At 27.1% G+C, this 25,458-nt stretch overlaps 1 protein-coding gene across 2 annotated transcripts in view; it reads right to left on the bottom strand.

Annotated features, from left to right (window-relative positions):
• Positions 1-1,712: 1,712 nt before the first annotated feature.
• The window catches only part of LOC136988656 (chondroitin sulfate N-acetylgalactosaminyltransferase 2-like), a 34,715-nt gene continuing 10,969 nt past the window's right edge, over positions 1,713-25,458 (bottom strand). For both annotated transcript variants that reach the window (XM_067286565.1, XM_067286566.1), the window contains one exon: positions 1,713-4,031. In XM_067286565.1, coding sequence (XP_067142666.1) covers positions 2,369-4,031 — 1,663 coding nt within the window. In that variant the 3' untranslated portion in view covers positions 1,713-2,368. The remainder of the gene's footprint in view (positions 4,032-25,458) is intronic.

Genomic DNA, 25,458 nt, shown 5'->3' on the forward strand with positions numbered 1-25,458 from the left:
TTATTTACTTTAAAAAAGGGGGGAGGGAGAGAAGTGTTTAGAATATTTAAAATTTTAAAAATTCAAAAAGAAAATGTAAAAATAAAGAATTTATTTAAAACACGGATTTTTTAAAAGTTGTACATAAAATATCTTAAATCAATAAAAAAAAAGTTTAATAATTAAAATTTGGATTGTATCGACTTATAAAACTGTGATTATTTTTTTGTTTATATCCTGTTTTTATATATAATAAACGGAATTATATCATCTTCTACTAGTAAACATACATTTCAATTTATTTATTTAGACGTATAAGCGATAAATAAAAATAAAACTTGAGTTTATATATAACGGATATAAGAGACAAGTCAGTGTTTTAAAAAAATTAATTATTAAAGCTTCAAAAAAAAAAAACATGAAATTTTAATGGAACTTAATTAATTTTTATTGAGTTTGTAAAATATTTTTTATGTACGTTTTTGATAAATTTTATTATTTTTTTCTTGATACATTTCATCTCTAGAAAAAAATAGAAAGTTGTGTACCAATTTCTTTAACATGTACCTGTCCTTTTCATTAAAGAACTACACTCAACAACATTCTTTTTTATTTTTTATTATTATTATTTTTTTAAGTCGAACGTATTTCTAGAATTTTTCAAGAAAATAATAATAATAATAATAATAATAATATACTTTTTTATTTGTGGCTAAATCGATTTACGTGTGATCATTAAAAATAAATTTTCGTGAAATTTGAGAAAACCTTACCAAAAATGGCACCGATGAATTATTTATAATTACAAATTTATACGTTAAATTATGTAATTTTTTTTCTCTCTCTCTCTCTTTTTTGCATTTAAAATATATAAAAACGTAAATTACAATTAATTTATTTTCTTCGGTAATCAAAGTTATTGTACAAATATGTAAATTTAAAGAATAATTGACGATGTCAGCTTTACCAGTTTCATTTATTCGTCTCGAAAAAACAGAATAATCATTGATGGAAGTGAAGAAGGGATGAAAAAAGCGTTAAAAAAATAGAAAAATAATCAAATTTAAATATATTTTTTTAAAATAAATAACTCAAGAGATAGAATTTGAGTACTCTTCATGGTTAAACTAGTTTAAAAAATGCTGATTAAAAATGAAAATTATTATTTACAGCACGTTTCAAGATACGAGAACTTTAATAAAAAAAAAAATTACGTTTAAATAAATCAAATTTAATTTAAATATTAATTATTATTTAACATATAAATATTAAGTGATTTCTACTCAATTAAAAGTCTATAGTTTGATTAATATGAATTAAAATTTATCATTGTTTAATTATTTTAGTTATAATTCGTGGTATACGAGTAAGTTCAAGTTTACAATTTATTAATAATTATAGATTTAAATAAACGAATTAAATATTTAAAAAATAAATAAATAATAATAAAATACACGAAATATTAATTTAAATTATTGAATTAAAAATATTTGAAAAAAGTTATTAATTAATTCAATTTTTACTTGAATTGTTTTATCGAAAATACATGTAATAGATGTAACTGGGTTAATTTAATTGATAAAGTACACATTTTGTTGCTGGATGTAATTTTCGACGTTTGTTTATTGTGTGAGAGCATGTCATAAAATCGTAACGATGTACGAGATAAGTAAATAAATAAAAGAAATATATATATATCTTTATATGATGCTGAAGAAGAAAAACTCAGAGACTTTGGTGTGCCATATTTAATTCTATGGAAATTAATTTCCACGAATACATCAGATATGGTAAATAATTTACCATAACTAGGCCACGTTACAGATTTCGACTAGAATGACACTAATGGATATCAACTACGTTTTTTTCTTTTTGGAAGACTTGGATGTATGTTGCACTTGGCCCGTTCATTGCGTCACGTTGATTGCACGCCTCAAATATATATATACTATATATATATATCTACAGCGACCTTCTATAGAAGTGAAACGTGACCAAGGCTTGATCACAGTCCTCATAAAACATAACAAAAGTTGCGAATGTTCTAATATTGAAGTTGAATATATCAAATAAAAACATATAAAAGGAATAATTTTCCGAATATTTTAATAATAAAATTTCTTTTTTTTTCTGTTTGTAAATTTATAAAATGTTTTCTTCTTCTTCTTTTTTTTTGATAGGAATAATTTTAAAAAATGTAGGCCCTATACCCTGTCAACTTTCTAATTAACACTTATAAATAATTTAGTCAATCAACAAATAATTGTTTTTTTAACAGGTTAAAATGAATTTTTAGATGAATTAAGTACTTTTTATCCCGTCTTTTTTCGAATAGAAACGTTTGAATGTGCAGTTTTATAAGTTGTGCTTTTTAAATATTTCATTTAGGCTAAATTTCTCTTCCACTTTCCTCGACAACTCCTTCGGGAATATCTAGAACACTGGAGGGAGCAGATGCACCTTCAGTTACTCCCGAAGATTTCTGATATTTTTTTAATTCGTCACCAAATGCCAATAGACCAAGCTGGGCGTGAGATGCTTCACTGAGAGCACGTGACCTCAAACACGCTCGATATTGCTCCATTGAAAGTTTAGGATCGCAAGTTTTAGAATGCCAAATATGAAATATACCAGGATCTGTAGAACGAACGACAGTTAAATGACTTCGAACGTATTTACGATAAAGCATAACGTCTTCTCCTCCCCATCCTACAATATCCTCGTCAAATCCTTTGACATTAATAAAATCACTTCTATATTGACATGTCATGCCATATCCGAAATCTCTCCAAAATCCTGTATCTCTGGAAATCACCAACTGCTCCGTTTCTGAAGGAATGGGTTTGCCTTGAAGGGTATACACAATATGAGGATTATATAGAGAAAAGACAATCGGGTAATATACACGTTTACCTGGTTGAGTGTTCAATCTACAACGTTCGAGAAATTTAGTAGAGAAGACGATGTCGACGTCACACATAAAAAGTAACACTTCTCCTTTGGTCCAATAATGAACACCTGCCTGCAGCCCTTTCCCTCTGGAAAACGTTTCGTTCAGAGTTAAAAGTTTAATATTTCGAAATCTGGTCTGACGTGATACCTGAGTTAAAATCACTTGTACCTCTCGAAGACCCTCTTCTCCAAAATAAACCACAGTTAAATAAATTCTTTTATCGTGTTTGATGCCCACCTTAACAAATTTCTCCATGAAGCTTCGAAAGACTTCGATTCTGCCAGACAGTGGTAAGATTATGTTGATTAATTCTTTTGTGGTCTTGACTAGATCGTTGGAGATAGTTTGAACTGGGCCAAACGGTCTCATCAGTACCACTTTACGATAGTGACGAGTGGCATTTTTTTCACGAAAGTATAACTGATATTGGGCCCCGGTTGTTGGTTCATTTCTATAAATACCTTCGACGAAATCATCAACAGTGTACCTCTGTTTGCCGTGTCGATCTTTATTGATCACTTCTAAAGTTCTAACAAAAACTTCTAGTAAATCTTTGCGCCTGTATCCAATGGGTTTTTCCACAACTCTTTTACCCAAACCCAATTCGACTGGATAGACCCTGCTAAACGTAAAATGACTGAAAGGTATCACTTCATACTCGTTGTTTAACTGAACACCCCGTTTAATTTCTGCAGCGTTTATTTGTTTCTTTAGAAAATCTTCGCATTCGTCTGCAATAGGAATTTCATTTGACTTGGATGACATTTTAATTGGAATTGGTTGAATACCGTCTTGATATTTCTGTAGAACTGCCACTTGTTTCCTCAGTTGTGATATCTCCTGTTTCAATTTATCTCTTTCAATTTGATGTTCTTTTTCTTTTTGTTTTAACAATTCCACATAATAGCTCGGTTGTGGAGAACTAATTTCAGGAAATGTCGGTCCTGAAACTGAATTCTCAGCTATTCTCATCTCTTCTTCTAACTTGAGACCGCAGCGGCCAATAAAAACAAGTGATGCAAGTGATATGGCAAACAGCAGTAAGAAAACTCTTGTTAACAGTCTCATCCTACATTCTTCAGGACTGGTTGGTCGTCCACTGAAATAAAATAAAAATAAAAATAATCTATTAATTTAAACATTCAAATCATCCTAGTGTAATTATAAAAAATAACAGTAATACCAACTATTGTATCGAATAAAATTTCATTGTACGTCTGAGTTACTTATTTTAATTATATTATTTAATTCACTTTTTAAACAATATAATAACTAGAAATAATAAATTCTGTAATTAAATTTCTAAATAATATTTAAGTTTTACATTTCAGATTAAAATCAGACTTAATAAAGCAGCCGCATTTAATGGCATCATTTTTGCTATATTTAATCACTGACATTTTCGAGTTGAAAAAGAAATTTTGAATTTTTAAGAATTTATTTTATAAAAATTTATTTCGATAAAGAATAAATATACAGAAAATTTCTCTTTTGCATCATTATTATTACTTTTTTTTCCCTCTTATTTATTTAAATTTTTCCTCTTTTGATAAGATAAAAATTCATTTCCAAATAGAATAAAATATTTTAAAACTTAATAATCAAATAAAAACAAGAAATTTTAAAGAACGTAATGGGTCCTGCTTTTAAAATTATTTCTATTTTCACGAAAATAAATATAATATATTTTTTTTTCTCCTCAAAATAAATTGTCTTTATGACATAAGAAAGAACCTGTACAAAAAATAAAATAAAATAAAAACCTAAACTAAAAAAATTACATGGTGCATACATATATATATATATATATTAATATGATTAAGTTTACTAATCTTTAGCCATTCGAAATGTAAATGTAAATGTAACTTTATCCTTCTTGTTTCTCGGACATAAAAAGAAAATCTAATGGATTTAACAAACAGGGTATTTAATTGATGCAATTACATAAAGTTTATATTTCTTTGACTATTCCATTGCTTTAAGCTATTCTTATTAGAAACAACAAACAATCTCAGTTAAAGCTTTAGTCAACATTTTTAATTAACGTTTAAGAAATGAGATTTTTTTTTATTTAAATTTTATTTATATCGCCCTTTCAATAATGAAACAAATAATTATGCTTGACAAGTATTGAATACAAAATAAGATTAATACCAAAAATGCTGTATTTGTTAACAAGAATAGATAATTTACGTTTATTTTTTAAGTAATCAACGAAGATATTTCGTACTCATTTACACAGTGATACTTCGTTTGTTAACGTGAATTAATTATAATAAAAATATTCATTAAATAATTTCTCTTACAATGAAAAAAAAAGGGAGGCAGAAAAATCGATAAGAGCAATCTATAAATTGACGTATAGGTAAGAGAAGAAGATATTAAATAAATAAAAAAAATCAGAACTTTGATAAAAAAAAAAGAAAATAAGTATAATAGATCTCCAATCCACACACTATTTCTTGTAGTGTATTGTATAGTAGTAGACCGTTGATGTTTTTTTTTTCGCTAGTGACCTTTAACACCTTTCAGTTCGTGACAACCCCACAGGCCTGAAACGTATAAATCAGACAGGTGATGGCATCTTTGTCTGACCCGATTGGCCCCTTGCTGACATTTGTGGGCCCCAGGCTAATCTTACTCCTGTTCTTAGAATTAAGGCATGCTCGTTAATAACTTTTTATATAACTTTTAAAATTAAATGAATCGTGATGGAGAGATAACATTATTAAATAAACGACAAGTGCGATACTTAAAAAGAAATGGATAAAACAAATTATAGATTGACATTTTTTGCATAAGACACGATAATTATGACAATGTAAGCAATTTTAGTCTTTAAAGTTAAGTCTTACTATAATTTTAAAATATTTTACAACTGCATTTTAATCATTTTAATATAAAATGACACGGAAAAAATGATTAAAAAAATGAAATATTGGAAGAACAGTTGGTTCTGACAATTATTGCTTATCATTTTCCCCCCTTTAGACTTTAGAAAAATACGTCTACTATTTTCAAATTACTTAAACTTTCTTTAAAATATATGCTCTCCATTTCAAATTAGTAGTGTATTGCCTTTGTTTTCCTGTTAGCAAGCCCCTGTACATCATACTTTTCCTGTTAGCAATAGTCATGCCGTCGTCTAACTCCTTAAAAAAGAAAATTTTTGAATTGAAATAACGTAACTTCCGGTTTGAATCGGAAGTTCGTATATATTTAATTGAGCCTTCTTTCCCTTAAGGTTTACACACCTTTTCTCGGATTTTATCTATCTAACTCCGTCCTCGAGATTAAGGAAGGACAGACAGTGGGAATTTATAGGTGTACGATTGAAGCCCAATAAAAATCCTTATATATTTTATAGAATTAAATAAATTTTCAGTAAATATAATAAACTATATTTATTCTTTTTTGATCCTTTTCAATAAATTTTATTCTTTTATTTTATATTAATTTATAATTTTTAATGAGTTCTATTATTGTTGTTATGAACGGAGAAACTTTTCCTTGCCTTAAGGCGATATTTCTATTATGTAAATAATGTAATAAATACACGAAAAAATAAAAATTAATGAATATTAAGAATTTTATCAATAATATATACGAAAATTTCAAAACAATTTAATTTAAAAGTAATAAAATCGAAAGTTTTCGTAAAACTTTCGCTAATATTAAATTGCAATAAACCATTAAAATTAATTTTATTTGTTAAACAAAATAGCCATTAAATAACTTACTCATTAGCATATTACCAGAAAGCATATATTAGTATATTTCTTCTTAACATTACTTATAAGTGTATATAATTGTATTAAAATATTTTAAATTGTATAAATCAGAATAAATTCTTTAGAATGGAACGATTTTTTATTTTAATAAAAGCAAACGATTCCGGTTTACACAGGTTTTACTGTATAAATTTACATAGGTTAATATCAAAATTTACAATTAATTAAGTGCAGCCGAACCTCCGAACAACGGACACCGATAGGAACATAAAAGTGGCCGTTGTTCAAAGGTTAATTTGTATGCATTTTTATTAATTGTAGTTTATATCTGAAGTAATTTATCTCTTTAAAGCACCGGTTAATAGAGAATGGATAATAAGTCTATTATAATACTCGTGAATTAGATAAGCATACTACATGTGACTACTGTTTATATAATAATTTAATATTAGAAATATCAGATTAAAAGATTATTTTAAAAATAAAGTAAACTTGTTTGTGTTGAACCTTGAAATTTGACCTCAATTTAGAAAGGTCAATGTGGTTCTATGATATATTGTTCTTTGAAAATAGATGTGTGGTAAAAATTACACGAAGTAATATTTTCTTAAATTTAAATAAAATAATTATTAAGTATATAATTGCCTATGTAAAGACAGTTGAAATTATTAATAAATATACCGTGTTTTATTCGTTTATAAGAAAAATATACGACTTTTAAGTTTATTCTTGATGAAATCCAGTGAATCTTGAGTGAATTGAAGGTATTAAAATGATTTTTTTGAATATTATTACAGACATAAAACAACATCATATTATGATTAGTTGGAAAATATCTTGAAGGATTTTACAAAATTTGTTAAGAGACAGAATGATACATAGTTATAAATCAGGCAATTTAACTGCCTTTCAAATTTTTCAATCACACACGTGATTATTTTTATTTAAGAACAGAGCTTAGAGGTCTCACTCAAGCACCTATTTTGCTTACAGATAATCCCTGTTGCATGACTTATCGTCAGACGTGAGAGTTTTTATGAGTTTAACATTTATAGTTACAAATAATTCTTGATAAGTATTGCACGAACAGCAGTGTTAGAAACTGCTTCTTTGCCAGAATTTTAGACATTTCAAAAACGATATAACAATAATAATCACAAGGTTCGGTCTGGTTTAGTCTATTTGGTTACGGCGATCTTCCGGAGTAACGCCTTTAAGGATATTGGTTCCTATTTAGGTGTTACAAACGTGAAGAAAACCCGGAAAACTTCACGTGGCCAGCCCATTGGCGAGGCGCAACCCATGATCAGTGTCGGTGGTTTTATCCACTCGGTTATTGGTGGGCACAACGAATTAATAAGCGTTATTTCACTATACCATTTTTAAAATAATCGACTCTTAGACCTGCAACTTTATTTCTTTCTCTCTTTATTTATTAAATAAAAAAGAGATAATACAGCTCTCTATGTCAATTATTTTGGAAATTTCTATGCGAAATTTTATAAAATATAGGAAAAATCTCAGCAATTTTGAACAGAATGCAACATTTTATTCTAGGGTTGACCAGAATAGGTACAAGAAAAGAAAACGATGTCTGAACGTGTACTGTCCATGAACAATGACGAGAACTGGATTGAATAGGAAGAAGATCCCTTACTGTAGCAGAAAACATGCTTATTTGAGACTACCTAGTTTAGTCAATCTATCAAAATTATCCGTTTAACGAGTAGTAATCGTAGCTCACACCGTCAATTGGAAATTTAAACAGTCCTCAAGGGTTTCGAACACATTCCAATACCGAATCCCGCATATACTAGCTTGATTTAAATATACACATTTATACATAAAAGAATATTACGTATGTTTTAGCATTCGTTTACGTCTTATTTAATAATAGTTGATTCGTTTCTTAGGAAATATGAAATATCGTCTTATCTCTATGTGCGTGATTACATTTAAGAACATTTTGTAATTACAGCATGCACCGCATTTAACTTTTGTTAAATAACGTGCACGATAAAAATTTCAAAACTTAGTAAATATCAGAGGTTTAGTTTTATTTTTATCTATAACCGATTTAATTAAGTTTTTATGGGATCGTTTCCCTTTCTGAAAAAACCTCGAACAACTTTACTATCGAATATTATTAAAAATAAATATAAAATATTTTTTTTCATTTATAAAAACGTAAAATTCCCATTGGAAAATCTTAAGTAAATAAATTACAATTACTTTAAATTCTGTGAAATAGAATTATTTAATGCTCTTTCATATTATACAACTTTTGTTTAATATTCTGTATTAAATTTACAATAACACTATAGTTTAATATACAATGCATATATTCATTATATTAGAGTTGTCAATGTGTGTAAGTTGTATACAACTGCAATGCTTAGAGAATTAATATACATATATATATATATATATATATATATACATACATAAATTCTCATTAATTGGCTGTGTAGATTTGTATATAAACATACTGCACATTAATAAAAGACTTTTGCAAGAATTGCAGTAACTTAGCACAGTAGACCCGCGGTAATCCGGCCCCTGTCTAATCCGGAACCCCTTATAATCCGACATGCCTATATGCAGCTCGGTATGCAATGTGAGAATGGTGGTGCATCGTACAACGAACTTTTACTTCCGAGGAGACAGAGACAAGGCCTTACTCTCGCGTTTAGACAATGCAAAACAAAAAAGAAATTGATGAATATTTGCATGCACCATGAATTTGTTTGTTTATCCACCAAAATTTTCAAATTGCTGCATGAATTCTTAAAGGACACAAAAAAATATATTTTAAGATTTTCCTTAATGAACTACTTTAATGTTACGTCTCTAAATTGCCACTTTTCAAAAGAATCGACTGAAGAATTAGAAATTTATATAAGGTAAAGCCCCATTATATTTTGACCAATTCCAATTTATTTATTATCATTTTTAAAGATGTAACCGAGCTATCACCTAGAGTCTATGGATTGGAATTAGTGAAAATAATAGCCCAAATCTGATTGGCCATAATGGGGCCTCCTACCTTATATCAAAAGATAATTGCACAATTAATATATGTTATGTTATTTTCTTTTTACTTTTATCGCTCTTAATCAATTAATAATATATATTTATTTATTTATTCATTCATTAAAGACACGTTTCCTAATTATAAATTCATTTTAGGAGAAAGAAATTCTAATAAAGTATGGTCGATATATAAACTACGAATGTAATTTTCAATTTTTAAAGCATAAAGAATCCATGTACTGTACACGTTTACTTAAGGTGGAATGAACTGGTACTAGGAAGACTGTAAAATATCGTTAAATTTAAGATTGTGAGACGGAATTCCATTGTCGTGTTGAGAGTATTTTAATCCCATATCATTAACTCAACTTTCTATTGAGATAACAGCAGAGCTGGTTAACCCATTATTTGTTTACTTCCAGAAACAACAACACCGAAACAAAATCTGTCAGACCTAACTAAGGATTTAAAACATTTAAGTATGATAAATATATATTTATGTATACATAAAAAATAACAGATGAGGTCGTAAATTTTATGAAAACACAAAAATACCTCAACGTGTAAATGAGCTTAAAATATTAATTTTTTTTTTTTTATAAAAAAAGAAATAAATATTATATTGTAATAAACTGTACACAAAATTTTATAAATTTATATATAATACTTTATAAAAAATTAAATTGAATGTATAATATTGATAAATTTACATTTTATAAAAGTTTAAAAAATAAAAAGCTTATATAGTATATATATAACTTTTTTAAATATGATTTTTCTTTGTTCAAAGACTGAATGCGAAATTATTTGATAAAACGAAACTTTCTAGAAAATCTACAGCTACAAAAATTGAAATTTTTTACACGTACAACTCAAATGTTTGTTGGAATTTTAAAAATACGAATAGGAAATATTTTAAAGTGTAAACTTATATATATATATATACACACACATAAACACAAAGTTTCTATATCTTTTAGATGTATCGCTTCTAAAGATAAAATGATTTTGCATATAAAAATTTAAACATTAAATACTGTATATACTTTACATAAAAAAAGAAAAAAATAATAATAAATTTTCTATAAAATCATTAAAATAAACCGCATAAGTTAATAATATAAAGCCGCATTATTAAATTGAATTTTAAAGATAAGTATAAATACCCGCATTGTTGGAGAAAGTGTCAAAAAGTTTATGAATTATTGAAACCATTCCTGGAATGTTCGATTTTTAACATTTTCTTCCAACATCTTTTAGATATTGCAGTTTTTCTATCAGCTCTTTTATTAAAGGTGGTGATTGTACAGGGGAGAAAAAAAAAATTTTACTTCGGATAATGTATTATTTACACATCTCCTCACACGCGGGGAAAAAAATCGTTATTATGTTTGCAATTCCGGTCTGTAGTAGATTTATTCTTCGAGCCAATGTATTTTTTTTTTTTAATAAAGAGCTAAAGAGTAATTAATAAAGAAATATGGTTCTTATCGAAATATATATTAAATTCGGTCTATAAGTAGACCCTATATACTTTTATTAATAATAATAATAATAATAATAATACGTAGAAAGTATTGAATAAAAATACATTAAAAAGAAAGTTATTTAAAATTTATTAACGTTCAAAAAAGGGAATAATGTCTTCTTTATAAATATCACATTTATTTAAATATTAATAGGCGAGCTTTAAGAAAAGTTCAGACGATCAAATCAAAGTATAAAAGTTTTAAGATTTTTTATTTTCTTTTGAATAGAAATTTTTATAAAGGCAAAAGGCTACGTTCCATAAAGTATTTTTCGAGAAAAAACTTTCAATAAAATAATGAGTTTTATGCTGTAGCGCTTAAAGCAAGACTAGAGGTTAACAAGCTGCTGCAAGAGAACATATTTCAATAAAGAAGATGCAAAATGCAATCCAATTTTCCATCCATTTATAGTAGTAATTTTAAAATTCTCTAGTTTCTCTTCTTTTTTAAAGAATTGCTAGTATAAAAAATGTGGTTTTATCACTATAATGACCTGGAGGAAGTATTCTTTCACGATAATGTGTGAATCACATGGTTTGTTAAAATGCAACTGAAGTTTATGGTTTCTCACTTCCTACAATCATTTGTGTAATGGCTGTAAAATCAATTTTTTTTTTCTGTTAAATATAAAATTTCTGTTAAATTTTTTTTAAAAATCACTAAAATTATATTCTTTTCGCGGGAGTAAATATTACAATTAAATTTTTGTGTACTTTTATACCTGTTTAATATATTTAATGAGCTTTTCTTACCTATTATACAGTTTCCTTTCATTGTTAAAAACATTTTCTAACTCAACTTAAGCTTATAATGATAAGTACAATATAAAAGAATGTATTATTAAAATGTTTTAATGATAATTTTTTCAGTAAAAATACATTATTGCACTACCTAAATTGATAATAAATTAAGCACTTTAGCTACGTCTAATATTTTAAAAGCAAAATAAAACGAATTTAAAATAGAAAATGTTAGCTTTTTAAATGTATTTTTAATAACCGTTCGATACATATATATATTTTTTACATAATATATAGTTTTTACATTTAAAATAAGTACGGGACAAGCTATTATTTTATAATGTTAAAGTGAAATTTTGATTTATTCCTTCAGGAAATGGTTCACTATCTCTTCATTGTCGGATCGTTAAAATGAACTATAGATCCATTCAGTTGCCATTAAGGACATTGTAGCCAAGTGTTCTCTATTTGATGCCGTTTTAAACTTCTATTTGTGGTAAGAGCAAATTGCTGTTGGCTACATTAGAGTATAACTGTGCAACATTATCGATATAAATTGGATTATTCCCATTTAAAAATGATTGACGTTATACAATAGCCATAAATCTTAAAATTGTTCCTATTGTACAATTGTTTAATTTGAAATATGGAATTTTTCAACTTTATACGAATTTTTATGTTTTATTTCTCTATCGGATAAGAATCTTGTTCACTTTAAAAGGCATTATTAAAAAATAAAATAGATATATATAAAGTTATTTTATGTTTTCTCTAAAGTTTCCTTATAGCGAGTGGTAAAATAAATTCTATAAATGTACGATTAAATATTTTAAAAATATTTTTTAAAAATTCATTTTTTATACAATTTCTATACAATACTTAAATATTTTAAAGTATTTTATATAGAAGAGAGTAAGATGCTTATTCGTTTAGAGCCACTGTATACTTTTACGTCAATTTGACGTCATTTTAAAAACTTATTCATTGTAAAACTGAAGAGATGACGTCAAATTGACGTTAAACTTTATACCTTCTGGACGGCTAAGAAGAGCTCGTTTTAAACTTTATTTATAAATAAAGCGAAAAATAAATAAAAATAAAAATGTTAACTTAATTAATAATTTCTAATTAACAATTTAATGTTAATATCTGTATCATTAATAATAAAATTATAATTTTATAAAGGCAATAAAACTATAAACTAATTTAAATTCTCTTAATATTATTTATTATAACGACACGCAATTTCGCAATAAAACAAACGTTGACAAATAATAATAATAATAATAATAATAACAGTAACAACAATAATATATTATTTCAATGACATAATGCACAATTTATATATATATATAATAGGAAGTAAAATATGGCGATGAATGAAAGGAAAACTAATCAATAAAATAATTTTCTCAGAACTAAATCCGGACGTCAAAAAGTCACCAGTAAAGAAAATAGGATAAGGAAAAAGCAACAAGATTATTTCGAAAGAAAATTTATTTAATTCAAAGAATTATTGGATTTTCTCCGACAGAAAAACCTCGGACATCGTAATCTAAATCACATAATGATAAGTTGTATGTTGATTTTCAACAATAACACTTATAATAACACAATTTAATCCAAAAAAAAGAGAGTATTTAAGTCTACGTTGAGCGCAGTTTGTAGAAATCTTTTTTTTTTCTTTTTAAAGTTACAAGACAAAGCTTCTAAAAGAAACGCTAAGTGAATCAGTATAATGATTACTCTGATCCTACTTTTAAAGTTTTCTTCGAGTAGAATAAACAAAAAACGATCTTCTTCTTTGTACGAAAGCTTAAAGCAATCCTTTATAAATTTCCTAAATGTACAGTACATATATCGCTGCACATCTTTCAATTTTACATTTTCTCAAAATCTCATGCCATTTATATATATATATACTTTTAAAATATTGGTATTTACGGAATAAAATAATATTAAAAAAATATAAAGTATAAATCGTAAATATTATTAAGCAATCAATCTAAAAAGAATCGTGTCTTCCCGAATCCGAATCTTTATATATATATATATATACGAAGATTAAATGTAGAGAGGGTATTAGAGCAATAAATTGTTTCAATAGTTTACTAGTAAGAGGAATGTCTTTCTACGTTTTGGTAATTCATCACTGTAGTTTTTTAAATCTATTTTATATATATATATATTCTACAATTGAGCCATGTTCCAATAACGACTTAGATTTAAATAGTCGATATTTTACAGAAGTGCATTTGCCTTGTTTTATTATTCAATAATCAAGTGTTTGAGAATACTTTCTACTGATTACCACTTTCTTATTCGAGAATTTTTGAAAATATTTTATTACTAGAAATAATATTTTGTAGAATTTTCTTTTATCGGAGAAAGTTTTCAAGTAATTTATTTTAAACATTAAGAAAAAAATAATAATAAAATAAAATAAAACACCACCAATTCAAAACAGTGAGAAAGCATGATTGAAAACCTTAATGGAATCCACTTAAGAAAACTTTTTTCTTTTACTAAAGAAATAGAATTATATATTTTAAAATATAATCTTTAAAAAAACCGATATAAAAATAGTTAAGTATTGCACACTTCGAATTTAATTAGGATAATTAATATTAAGAAAAATGCCGTTTTCTTTCTTTCTTTCTTTCTTTTTATTTAATAAACTTTCGTGTAAGATTTTCCGGTAAATCTATAAAAGAAAAATGATGTTTTTCTGTTTTTTTCCCCTATATTTTTTCGCTGTAAATAAACCTGTGATTTATGAAATGCGGATTGTTCAACAGAGTAAGTCGATTGGTACATAGAATGCGTGAGAATTTAATAATAGCGTGACCACATAGCAGATGTGATCCAGAAGAAAAATCATTAATTCAGAAATGAGGAGCGGATAAATTAATTTATTGTTTTTGATACGATCGTTGTAATCTAACAAGTTTTAATGCTCTTATAGGAAGACAAATCCGAAGATGATTAGATCTCTCTGATGTGTTTTTAGACGATTTTTAGCAGCATTTTTTTTGAAGGAAACTACTTATGGATGCTGTATGAAAGCTGTACAAACACAGCTGCAAACGTAGGCAGGAGGTTGACGTGTCAGAAGCAGGCTTGCTCCATCCCTTTCTGTACAAGACAAGTCGTATTCAACTGGGTCGTGTGCAGTCATATAAAGAAATCCAGCTAGGCTTAGGATAAGTTGAATCTATTGTGTCAGTTTCTTTTCTCTTCCGGCTATTGGAAAGAGGTGTATGGTATTCAGACACTTCGTTTCTGAGCTTTAACGTTTGTGAAGCTTTTCTTTTCTTATTCCACCCAGTCTCTTCCTACAGATCATCTGCTGTTTTTATTCTTTATCCTCGGTTGTAAACTTTAAACTTAGTTCCATTATACCGGATTTACTTTCGGAATTTTAAAGCAATCCATTTGAAATTTTAAATCAAATCGTCGATAAAAGATAGAATTGTATGTCAAACCGGAAAATGACTGATTTAGTATCTTTTTCAAAGAATATTTCTTCAACAATGTCATCTTGCCATTGCTTTTGAAGAATTCTTCCATCTTATGTTTATAACAAAACAAAAAAATATCCCCCAAAATATAACAGTAAATCTAATAAATCGTACGTAGAAGAATTTCTAAAAGTCATCACTACTCGGTAGAAATGTATTGAATTAAGCAACCATAAGCAGACAATAAAGAAATAGAGTATATTATCATCATCTGATCGTAATTAACCAATCAGAAGACAACTTAGAAAAGGGTAATGTCCGTGTTGTTTAATGGAGCATCAGGAGAAACGCAGAACATCCAAAATAACGATTTCCAATCCCATGAGAAGACAATTCCCAGTTGTAAATCGTGAACAGCTGTTCCTCTGGCATACCGAAATGATGATCAGAATTGATTTCAATTTTTTTATTCCTTTTGTTTTCGTGTTTTTTTACAGTTTATAAAACGGGAAAAAAGTATTATTGTATACCAATAGATCTTTAGAAAACATACGCCGTTTTAATTAGTGATGATATTTCTGAAGTCGATACATGTGCGAAATGGGGAAAAAAGCAGTGAGATTTCTAATGCACTCAAAAGAAGATTGATTACATTCAGATACTCTGGGTATTTGCCTCTTGGTATGTGTTAAAGTAAATACTTAGGTTGCTAGTTAATAGATAAAATTAAGCTAGAGCCATGCCAAAAATACAGGCCTATATATATGTAAAAATATCTTATAATACTTCTAAAAAATACTATTAAAATCAGAATAAATCTTTCTCTTCTCACACAATTCAAGAAACAGAAGCTTCTTTCGAAAGTATTTTATTGCCTTGTAAACAGAAGCAATTCAATTTATATTATTTTGTTATAGTTAAGGTTTATATTTTTAATACAGTTGCAAATAATTACTGTAGACTTACATACAAAACAAGTAAAAATATTTTTAGATAAGACGTTATTAAGCTTAGTAAAAATAATGAATATGGACGGATTACGAAGACATTTTTACTAAAATTATATAGGTCTAGACACGTTATTATAATATAATTTGAATAATATTTATCTTCTCCGTATAGAATATCGTAGACAGTACAAATATTAGTTTATTCAATAATATAACTAAAGCATATAACATAAAATAAGTAAAACCTAATAAATATTTCAGAATATAATTACATAAACACGCAAATAAAGTATATAAAAACATATGAAACAATTATTTCAGTATTTAAGTAAACACATCCACGTTATATTGAACTTCTTTGTTAACTTCCATCCACATAGAAATCCATAACAACTCAATTAATTCGTGTGTTACGATACATATTTACATTTCATAATTACCAGAACTTTGGAAATGTACAATTGAATAGGAAAAAGTTTTTCCAATTGAATTTTATGGCCAAAGTGCTGAAAAGTAAAAGTGTTTGGCAAGCGTTACGACACTAGCTTTGTAGTATTATAATTGGAATTTTAAAATAAGCTTAAATTGTTAATAACAATATAATCAAGTAAAGTTAATTTACATTAATTAACCATTAAAATCAGTTATTTTTTAGCATAAAAAACATTATAACACGATATACTAAATAACAGATGGAGAACAATACATACAGTATAATTAATATTTATTAATATAGAATTAGCACATGTTAATGAGTCAATGTATATTATTCAGTATATTGACGAATTAATAATCAAATGCAATCATAATTGTAATCCTATTAACTACATCATATTGTTAGTTAAACAATATGAACTATATACTAAGTACAGTACAATTATATTGAATAAATATATAAAATTAATTTTCTATACAAGTAAAATTTTATATATTTATTTGCATCACGAGTATTTTAGAAACTTCTCTTACAATGCTAATTACATTCCAAGTATTAATATCTTCGTTTCAATCAATGTTGACAAAGGCTGCTCGAACTTAGTAAAAGAAAAACAGAAAAAAAACTATTTTATATTTTCAATAAATGCAAGCCAAACCAAATACTTATGCTAGATCCTAAGTAGAGTAGTAAAAGCTAATTGTGACTTGGGAAAAGAATTATTCTCATTTATAGACTTAGAGAATTCTAGAAATAGAAAGAAATGACCATTGAAGTTGCACCGAATGGAAGGTTCGACGACAGAAGATTATCCTTACTGGTGAAAGATGGCAATGGCTGATGGAATTGCAATCCAGACCGGATTTATCCACCAGGTAGACTAATGGAATAAGCGTATTATCGATCCAATGTCTATAGGGGAAGTGTGGCTTCTACAGTCGAAAAGGAAAAGCCCAGGAACCATGACAGATAGAGCATCCATTCGTCATGGCTGTGTCAGCAAGTCATTGACATTGCAGGAACAAGAGTAAGTGGAAGCTAAAGTGGGAATAAAATTTTTTTTCTTGTTCTTAGCCTGTATCTCATTTTTCTTCTTGCCATAAATGTCACTTTGGCTTTAGAATTTGATCTCTCTAACATCTAATGAAATATTTGACAGCACGCATTATTCTCTTTACGTATATTTGGATTCTCGGAATTACGGTATGAAGTTGATTTAAATATTTATCCACCAGACTTTTACCGCTCGATACAGAAACAAAAGAAAACTTATCGAAGCAGTTAATGCTAGATAGCAGGGAGGAAAACGTTATTAGAAATAAATATATATGATTATTTCGCATCTAAGATTCAATTAGGAGATATTAAAAATTCAGTTTCTAGAAAGGCTCATCATTTATAATGGAAAAAATACTTTTCTTGGACGGAAGAAATAAGAATCGCGTATGATTGATAACACGATTGTTTATGGATGTGCTCCACATTTCTCATTATATCACGTATTATTAATGATAAGTTACAGTTACGGCAGCCAGCTCTTAATACAGTCGAGTAATTACTGTTAGCAAGAATGGAAATAATGAGACTTCACCTGCGAAAATATCTCACTCGATATCTGCAGTCCCTTTGGGTTTCCGAGTAACTCTAATTAACGTTGCTTTGACCCGATGTGACAGCAGTGAGCTCACACAACTTGTCACATCGAAAACAAGACTGATATTGAATCGCGGACATGTTTTCTTAAATAAGTCTTTTTTCTTTCTTTTGACGTCTCTTTTTTAAGAAGAAAAACTTTTTCTTTCCATTAGTTTTTTCAACTTATTAACATTCAATTTTTATTTATCCAAAGAAGTGTGAGCATATTTAAATTAAAAACTTCTTCCCGAACGTTCTTCAATATTAAATCCATCGTCCTTAAAACTGAACAACGTTTAAAACTCCGAAATAAACGTTTCTTTCAATTATATCTACGAAGAATAAAGTAATATGCAGAAGAAGCTTAAAAAAATAAAGATAATTATTGCCGTATTGAATCAATAATAAACCATAAAAAAATAAAATATTGATTCAAATTTACTTTAATCATTTATTTCTATTACCTACTCCATTTATTTTCACAAAATCTTAGAAAATAAGAGTATTGACCATTCGATGATTATTGTATTGAAGAATTAATTAATCCTTACTTTTAAAAAAGAAAATAAATTAAGGAAATTATTAAATCTTAACCTAACCTATCAATATATCTTTAAGGCAGATATTTATAACTTATAATACAGTAATACACGTTACAGCTTCTATTAAATCTACGTGTAACTTTCATTTCTCATAACTTAATAGGATTTTGCATAAGAGTAATTTTAAAAAATTCAAAGTTGCATTAAGAACAAGTTAAAGTAGTTGATTTAATTACATTTAAATTGGGTATTTTTAATATCGAAAGGAAATTTCGTCGAAACGGCTAATTTAGAGAAGTTCAGTAATGCATCAAAGATGAAGCGATTGAAGCACCAGAAACAGTTTGATCAGTTAAGAAATAAGATCCTTCTGAACACAACAGTATAATTATGTTAGCTGAGTTCAGCCACGAAGATAACTTGATTAAGAGAGCATTTACTACAGCAATTAGAAAGATAAAACACATCGAGGTGCCATCTTAAACTTGTATGACTTTAGTAAGCATTTTATGACGGTTACAATTTTTTGAATATATATATATATATATACTTCACATCACTAATTTAATAGATCGAGTGGGAAGATTGGTTAAAAACATAACATAATAATTTTTTCCCCCTCCCATCCTACTATATTTTCGTTATCTTCGGTATACACGTTTATAGTTTTAGAACTAATTGAAATTCTATGAACCGTAAAAATAAAAGTTGGCGAGGTGGAAGTAAAATTTGATTGGTTGAAGTGAAAAGGGTTGCGAAGGGAAGGAGAAGAGAGGGTGAAGAAAAAAAAATCATATCCATTCTGCGGAAAGAATGGTTATAAAAATATCCACCCAAAACCAATTTGTTCAAAACTGTTACGCTGAAAATATTCAGACGATGAAAGTCATTAAAAGAATGTTGAGAATTGATAGAAAATCTGATTAAAGTTTTCAGTTTAGTTCGAAGGCGATAATAAATGGGATAAAGAAGCATAATGATTTCTTGCTAATAAGTTTGTCCGTGCTTTTATTACTTTACTTTCATTATCTAGTTAGAATTCGAAACGAATTTAACGACGTCCAGTTAGAGAAACAATCTCTTCTTCTTTCTTTATACAAGTTATTTTCTCTTTACTGTTCTATATTTTTTACCAGTTTAGAAAATGGAAATTTTGATTTATGAGATAAGTTTGAATTTTTAATTAATTTTTGTAATGGAACGTATCTACAATTTAACAAATGCAATTTTCTCCGATGGGGGTAGAATCATTATCTAATATTGTTAAGAATTTAGTAATGCTCTCTTTCATTCTGCCTTTGATTCTAAATGCTTTTCTAAATATTTGAGAGGTAACTAATAGAAATTTTATTGTTTCGTCCATTTGCGAGAGTCTCTCTAATAGAATTTTTTTTTTTCGATAATTTTCTTTATTTTAGCACTTCTTTCTTATCTGTGAGAATGGTTGCTGTTTCTTTTCATTTTTTCCCCCTATTTATCTTTTATCTGGGAGCTATGAAAGAAACACTGAGTGCCATAACATTAAATTTCACAATGCGAGTTACTCTATTCTAAATCCATATATATATATATATATATTCTTATTTATAGAAACTGCAATAAATATCGTTGAGTGAAACAAAAATAGAAACATTTCCACTCGTGGAATATATAAAATCTGAATTTTCAGGATTTTCTAAGATAAATATTCTTACTTTTTTCTTCCAAAATGTATATAAAAATTACTTTTTAATAGAAATTATTAATTAAAATTGCTTTCTTTCTAGTGATATTATCATTAGAAAGAAAACAAAATTTATTTTTGTTTTTAAAATTATATAATCAATTAATCTGGAGTATAACAATAAGACGAGTTTTTTTAAGGTCAAGTAAATAAAATATATGGATTTAATAGAGTTAAGCATCTATACAAAAAAATAATTATAATGGTGTCAATTAATGATTTTAAATTGATTAATAACAAATTTATTTCGATAAAATCATGCAAATTATTCAATTGAAAATTAAATTTATGGCATTTTAAACTAAATTTAACACATTCAAATAATGTAACATAGGCTATTACATTTTTTCCATAAACAAAGTCAAGGATATTAAATCATTTGCATGATGAAAAATATAAAAATCTTATGTTATTGATATCAATAACGTATAAATCTCATAAAGTAATATTTAAATTGCATTTTCTTATTACAGAGATGGAATTTCTCATCAGGATTTTTAGAGGGAGAATCCTGATGAGAATTTTCACGTATATAAAACAAAATGAAACTAATGAATTTTCAGTAAGGTCCTAATTAGAAGTTTCTGTGTTAAAGATAAAGAAGAGTTTTACAAGACGTTATCATTTGACCTAACTACAGTTAAAGGCAACAGAAAACATTCTCGCTTGTATACTTATTAGACTTGGTATCAGTTCCCTATCAAATTCGATATGACTTTTAATATTACAGCACTTGTTTATGCTGAAATGGCTCAAAGCGAAATATGTTAGATGATAGACAGTTTATTAGGAATCTTAATTAAATTTTATATTAAGAAAAACAAAATATCAAAGTTTATGCTGGAGTACGTAATCATTTTTACTGGATAAGAATTCTATGAATACATATTTATAGCGAATAATTATAATTTATTCAGAAATTACTTCATGTTACTCATCAAGAGTGCAATTTCGAACTTAACTCAAGAATTATAAACATCTTTAATATTCATTCCATTTCGAATGCCTTTTATACACGAATGTATCATTAGTGATGACATTAGAAATTCTCATACAAGAATTCCGAAAATAAATTATAACTGACGAAAGAGATGTTATGAATTATTTAACAATGTTTAGTAAATTAAGGAATTAACTTTAGCAGATTAACAGATTAGAATTTGTTTAATCTGTTAATAGTCGAATTTATTGTGATTTTTAACTTTTATTTCCACAATTTTGTTGACTTAAGCATTGTCCGAGCAAGAATAACAGTCGATAATGAATTCTTATTTCTTCTTTTCTCTTGTTTTCAGTTCACCTCGAAAATAAAAAAAAGGAACGTAAAAAAAAGGAGATTGTCAGCATAGAGCTTGGTAATCAATCACAAGCTGGTTTCTTGAAGCCTGTAGAGACTCCAAGCTTTCTAACTATCTACTTTAGTAAGTAACTTTACAAAATTGCTTTGCAACCCAAAACTTGTAGTCCATAAATAGACTTATGAAATCGCATTTCTTTTTCTTATTTATATACAATTTTTCTGTCTAAATAAGAGTAAACTTTTGCTATTTTAGCTTTTGTTATCTTTTCAGTTGCTTTAATGTCTAACTAATTGAATTAAGAATGACAATTGACAATTCACAGAATTCGTAATTAGAATTTAATGAAATTTCGGATCATATCACGACAACTTGATTATTTTAAATTGCAATTGTTGTCGAAATCCTATGGCAACAATTTCCATAAGCTAGGGGAATTGCGTTTATTTAATAAGATGAATAATTGCCAACGGAATAACTTATTTTTAAAAAAAAGTTACGTATAAAAGGAGTTTTTTTTTATAATTTTATTTTACTGAATATATTAAAATGAATTTTGGATAATTAAAAATTTGCATCTTTTATTTCTTAATTGTTTCCATTGTATAATAAATCAACTTAATTTCCGTTTAAATAATTGAAACTTATAGTTTAAATTAAAAATCAAATTGTTAAGTTGTAAAATTTAATAACACGGAAATTATAGAAATTTAATTTTCGATTTACACTATAAATTTTAACAATTAAAATCAATTTTAATATCAAAATTAGATGAAGTCTTTACAGGAATTAATTTACTTTAATTATTCTCTTATAAGATTTTTCGAAATTTTAGCAAATAATTACTTAATAAATTTCCTTTGAGTAGAATAAAAACTAATAATAGTAATTGTAGTCGTATAAATTTTCACTGCGGTCTGTTCTGTCTGTTTGTCTGTCCTTTCTTAATCTAGAGAACGGAATAAGATAGATGAAAGTCGAGAATAGACGTTGAAAGCTTAGGGGCAGAATGCCCCAATTAACTATATATTTAAATAGGAAGTCACATTATTTCAATTCAAAACTTCCCACGAAAGCAGTTAATAGATGACAAGCACGAATCTATCGTGAAAGGAAAAGTATGATGTACAGTACAGTACAGGAAGAAGACACTACTAATTTGAGATGGAGACAATATATTTTGTATTGAATAAATTATAAATTGCAGCTCGGTATTGTGACGATGTAACAATAAATAATTGCTCGTTATAGATAAGTTTTACCTGATTTTATTTGAAATTTGTTGCATCAAAAAATAATAAAATGACACACGAGCTAAAGATTTCTCAATGCATTTTGCCACGAAATCTGTGTCATCTTTTGAGATCTACATTCAGCAGCAAGTTAATATAAATTAAAATCTTTGATAATCATCTTGGGAACTAGTCAATAGAAGTCTGTAATTAAAACCGAGATCGATAGAGCGAATATTGATGAGAGGAAATAAGAATTACTATGACCTCCAGACTACACATCGTAAATTAATATCTACGATGAGACGATAAAGGAAGACGTAGATTCAAAGTTCTCTTATCGCATTAATTTTCGAGTTATATTGTGATAAAATGAAGAAATAAAAAATTATATATATATTTATCTAACAAGTAAGACAATAATTTGATTAGTCTCCTACTTTATAAGGCTAAGCAATAATTCATCAGCCAACTGATTCATTATTATATAATGGATCAAGTACATTAAAAGGATGACAACGGGCAACTATGACGTTATTAAACTCGACCGTGTCACAATATGACATTGCAATGATTCGTCAATCTACTTGATAATAGCTGTCATCGTGACCTCTCCTTGTCACAAGTCATGTTAATGGCTGTCTCCAACGACAATTCTAATATCAGATAGAAATTATATATTTACTTCACGAGTGTTTACGCCTTTCGATATATACGGTAAGAATACATAAGTTTATATTGTATTTTAGTTATGGATTCCATATATTACTATTCTCTTGTCGAATTTAATGATCTTCCATCGAATTTTCTCATCCGTTAGACAATATAAAGGATGTCGGCTCAAAAATTTAATATAAAGAAGTTTTAAGAGTAAATTTTTCGAAGATAAATGGAAAGTATCTGTATATTCTCATGAAATATTTTATTTTTATGCTGGTGTAAAAATTTTTTAGCAGTTTATTTAATAATATAACGTTTGAAATCGTTCAATATCCTTAGACAATATTGAATTTGCCATTTTTAAAAGAAAAAATTTTATGTGTCGAGTTGGAGAAAACGGCCAATGGTCAAATTAAACTTTCTTGGTTTGTTTATTTCCTTCTTAACCTACGCCCGCATGTATTTATTTTTATCTGTTTCTGGCACACTTCAGACGTTTTACGACGTTTAAAAAAAAAAAAAATACACTAAAGAATTATCAACATATTGTTTGGACGTTTTAATTTAAGTTCACATTTTAGATAAAACTTATTAAGAACTTTGTGTTTACTACCGGTTAAGCTTTTAATCTTCATGATATTTTTAAAATGTATTAAAGAGGTTAAGATAAAAATTGTAGAAAAAATTTAATTTATCCCCTCTTTTATATATTACATATTTTTAATGAATGTTACAATAAATAAATTAGATTCTATGTTGTGTATAGTAAGTTGTCAAAAGAATGAAACTATACGCATATTAATTTAAGTATACAAATTAATCGAATTTTCTAAATTGCTCTTACAATTTTTCTTTACTTAAAAGTTGTTTAAGTAAGGAAAATTATGTTGTAGATTAGATGAAATCAATTTTATAAGAATCACTTCTATTGATAATGAGTTAAAGTGAATCTTAAGTATCTCAATGAGATATCCTATGATCATTTTAATCGTAGAATAATGCAATAAATCTGACATTATCATTATTCGATAACGCCCTTTCTTGACAATCACAATATTAAGCATTCAGAAATGTTAACTAATTCTTGTAACTGTCAAAGTGTTTAAAGTTAGTTTAGATTTTATTGGATTGACACTCATTAAACAATAATTCGGTATTCTAAGCGGTGCTGCAATTAAATATCACTATACATTTACGTAATTTTCAATTCAATTTTTAAATCTGATAGAATTTGAGATATTTATCTATATTAATAATGTTTATTTAATGAAGATATAAGAAGAAATCAAACTAAATGTGGGTGATTTTAAGATGATCTTGAAGAGCGAAAGTTTTAAAATACGGTTAATAGATTTTAAGAAAACATTAATAACATTTTTCTATTTTATATATTAAACTATTTTGAACAATAAAACCTAAAACAGCTTGCAAGAAATGATGGTGATCAGCGTGTGGTGCAGCGATGCATGTGACACGTTGGAATTGGGATTACTGAGTGATAGAGCAAGGGGCAGAACAATCGTCTCCTCTCTCTCTATGACTCATCAAAGTACTTT

The sequence above is a fragment of the Centruroides vittatus genome, unplaced genomic scaffold (genome assembly GCF_030686945.1).
Source record: "Centruroides vittatus isolate TY-2023 unplaced genomic scaffold, ASM3068694v2 scaffold_373, whole genome shotgun sequence".
Taxonomy (NCBI): domain Eukaryota; kingdom Metazoa; phylum Arthropoda; class Arachnida; order Scorpiones; family Buthidae; genus Centruroides; species Centruroides vittatus.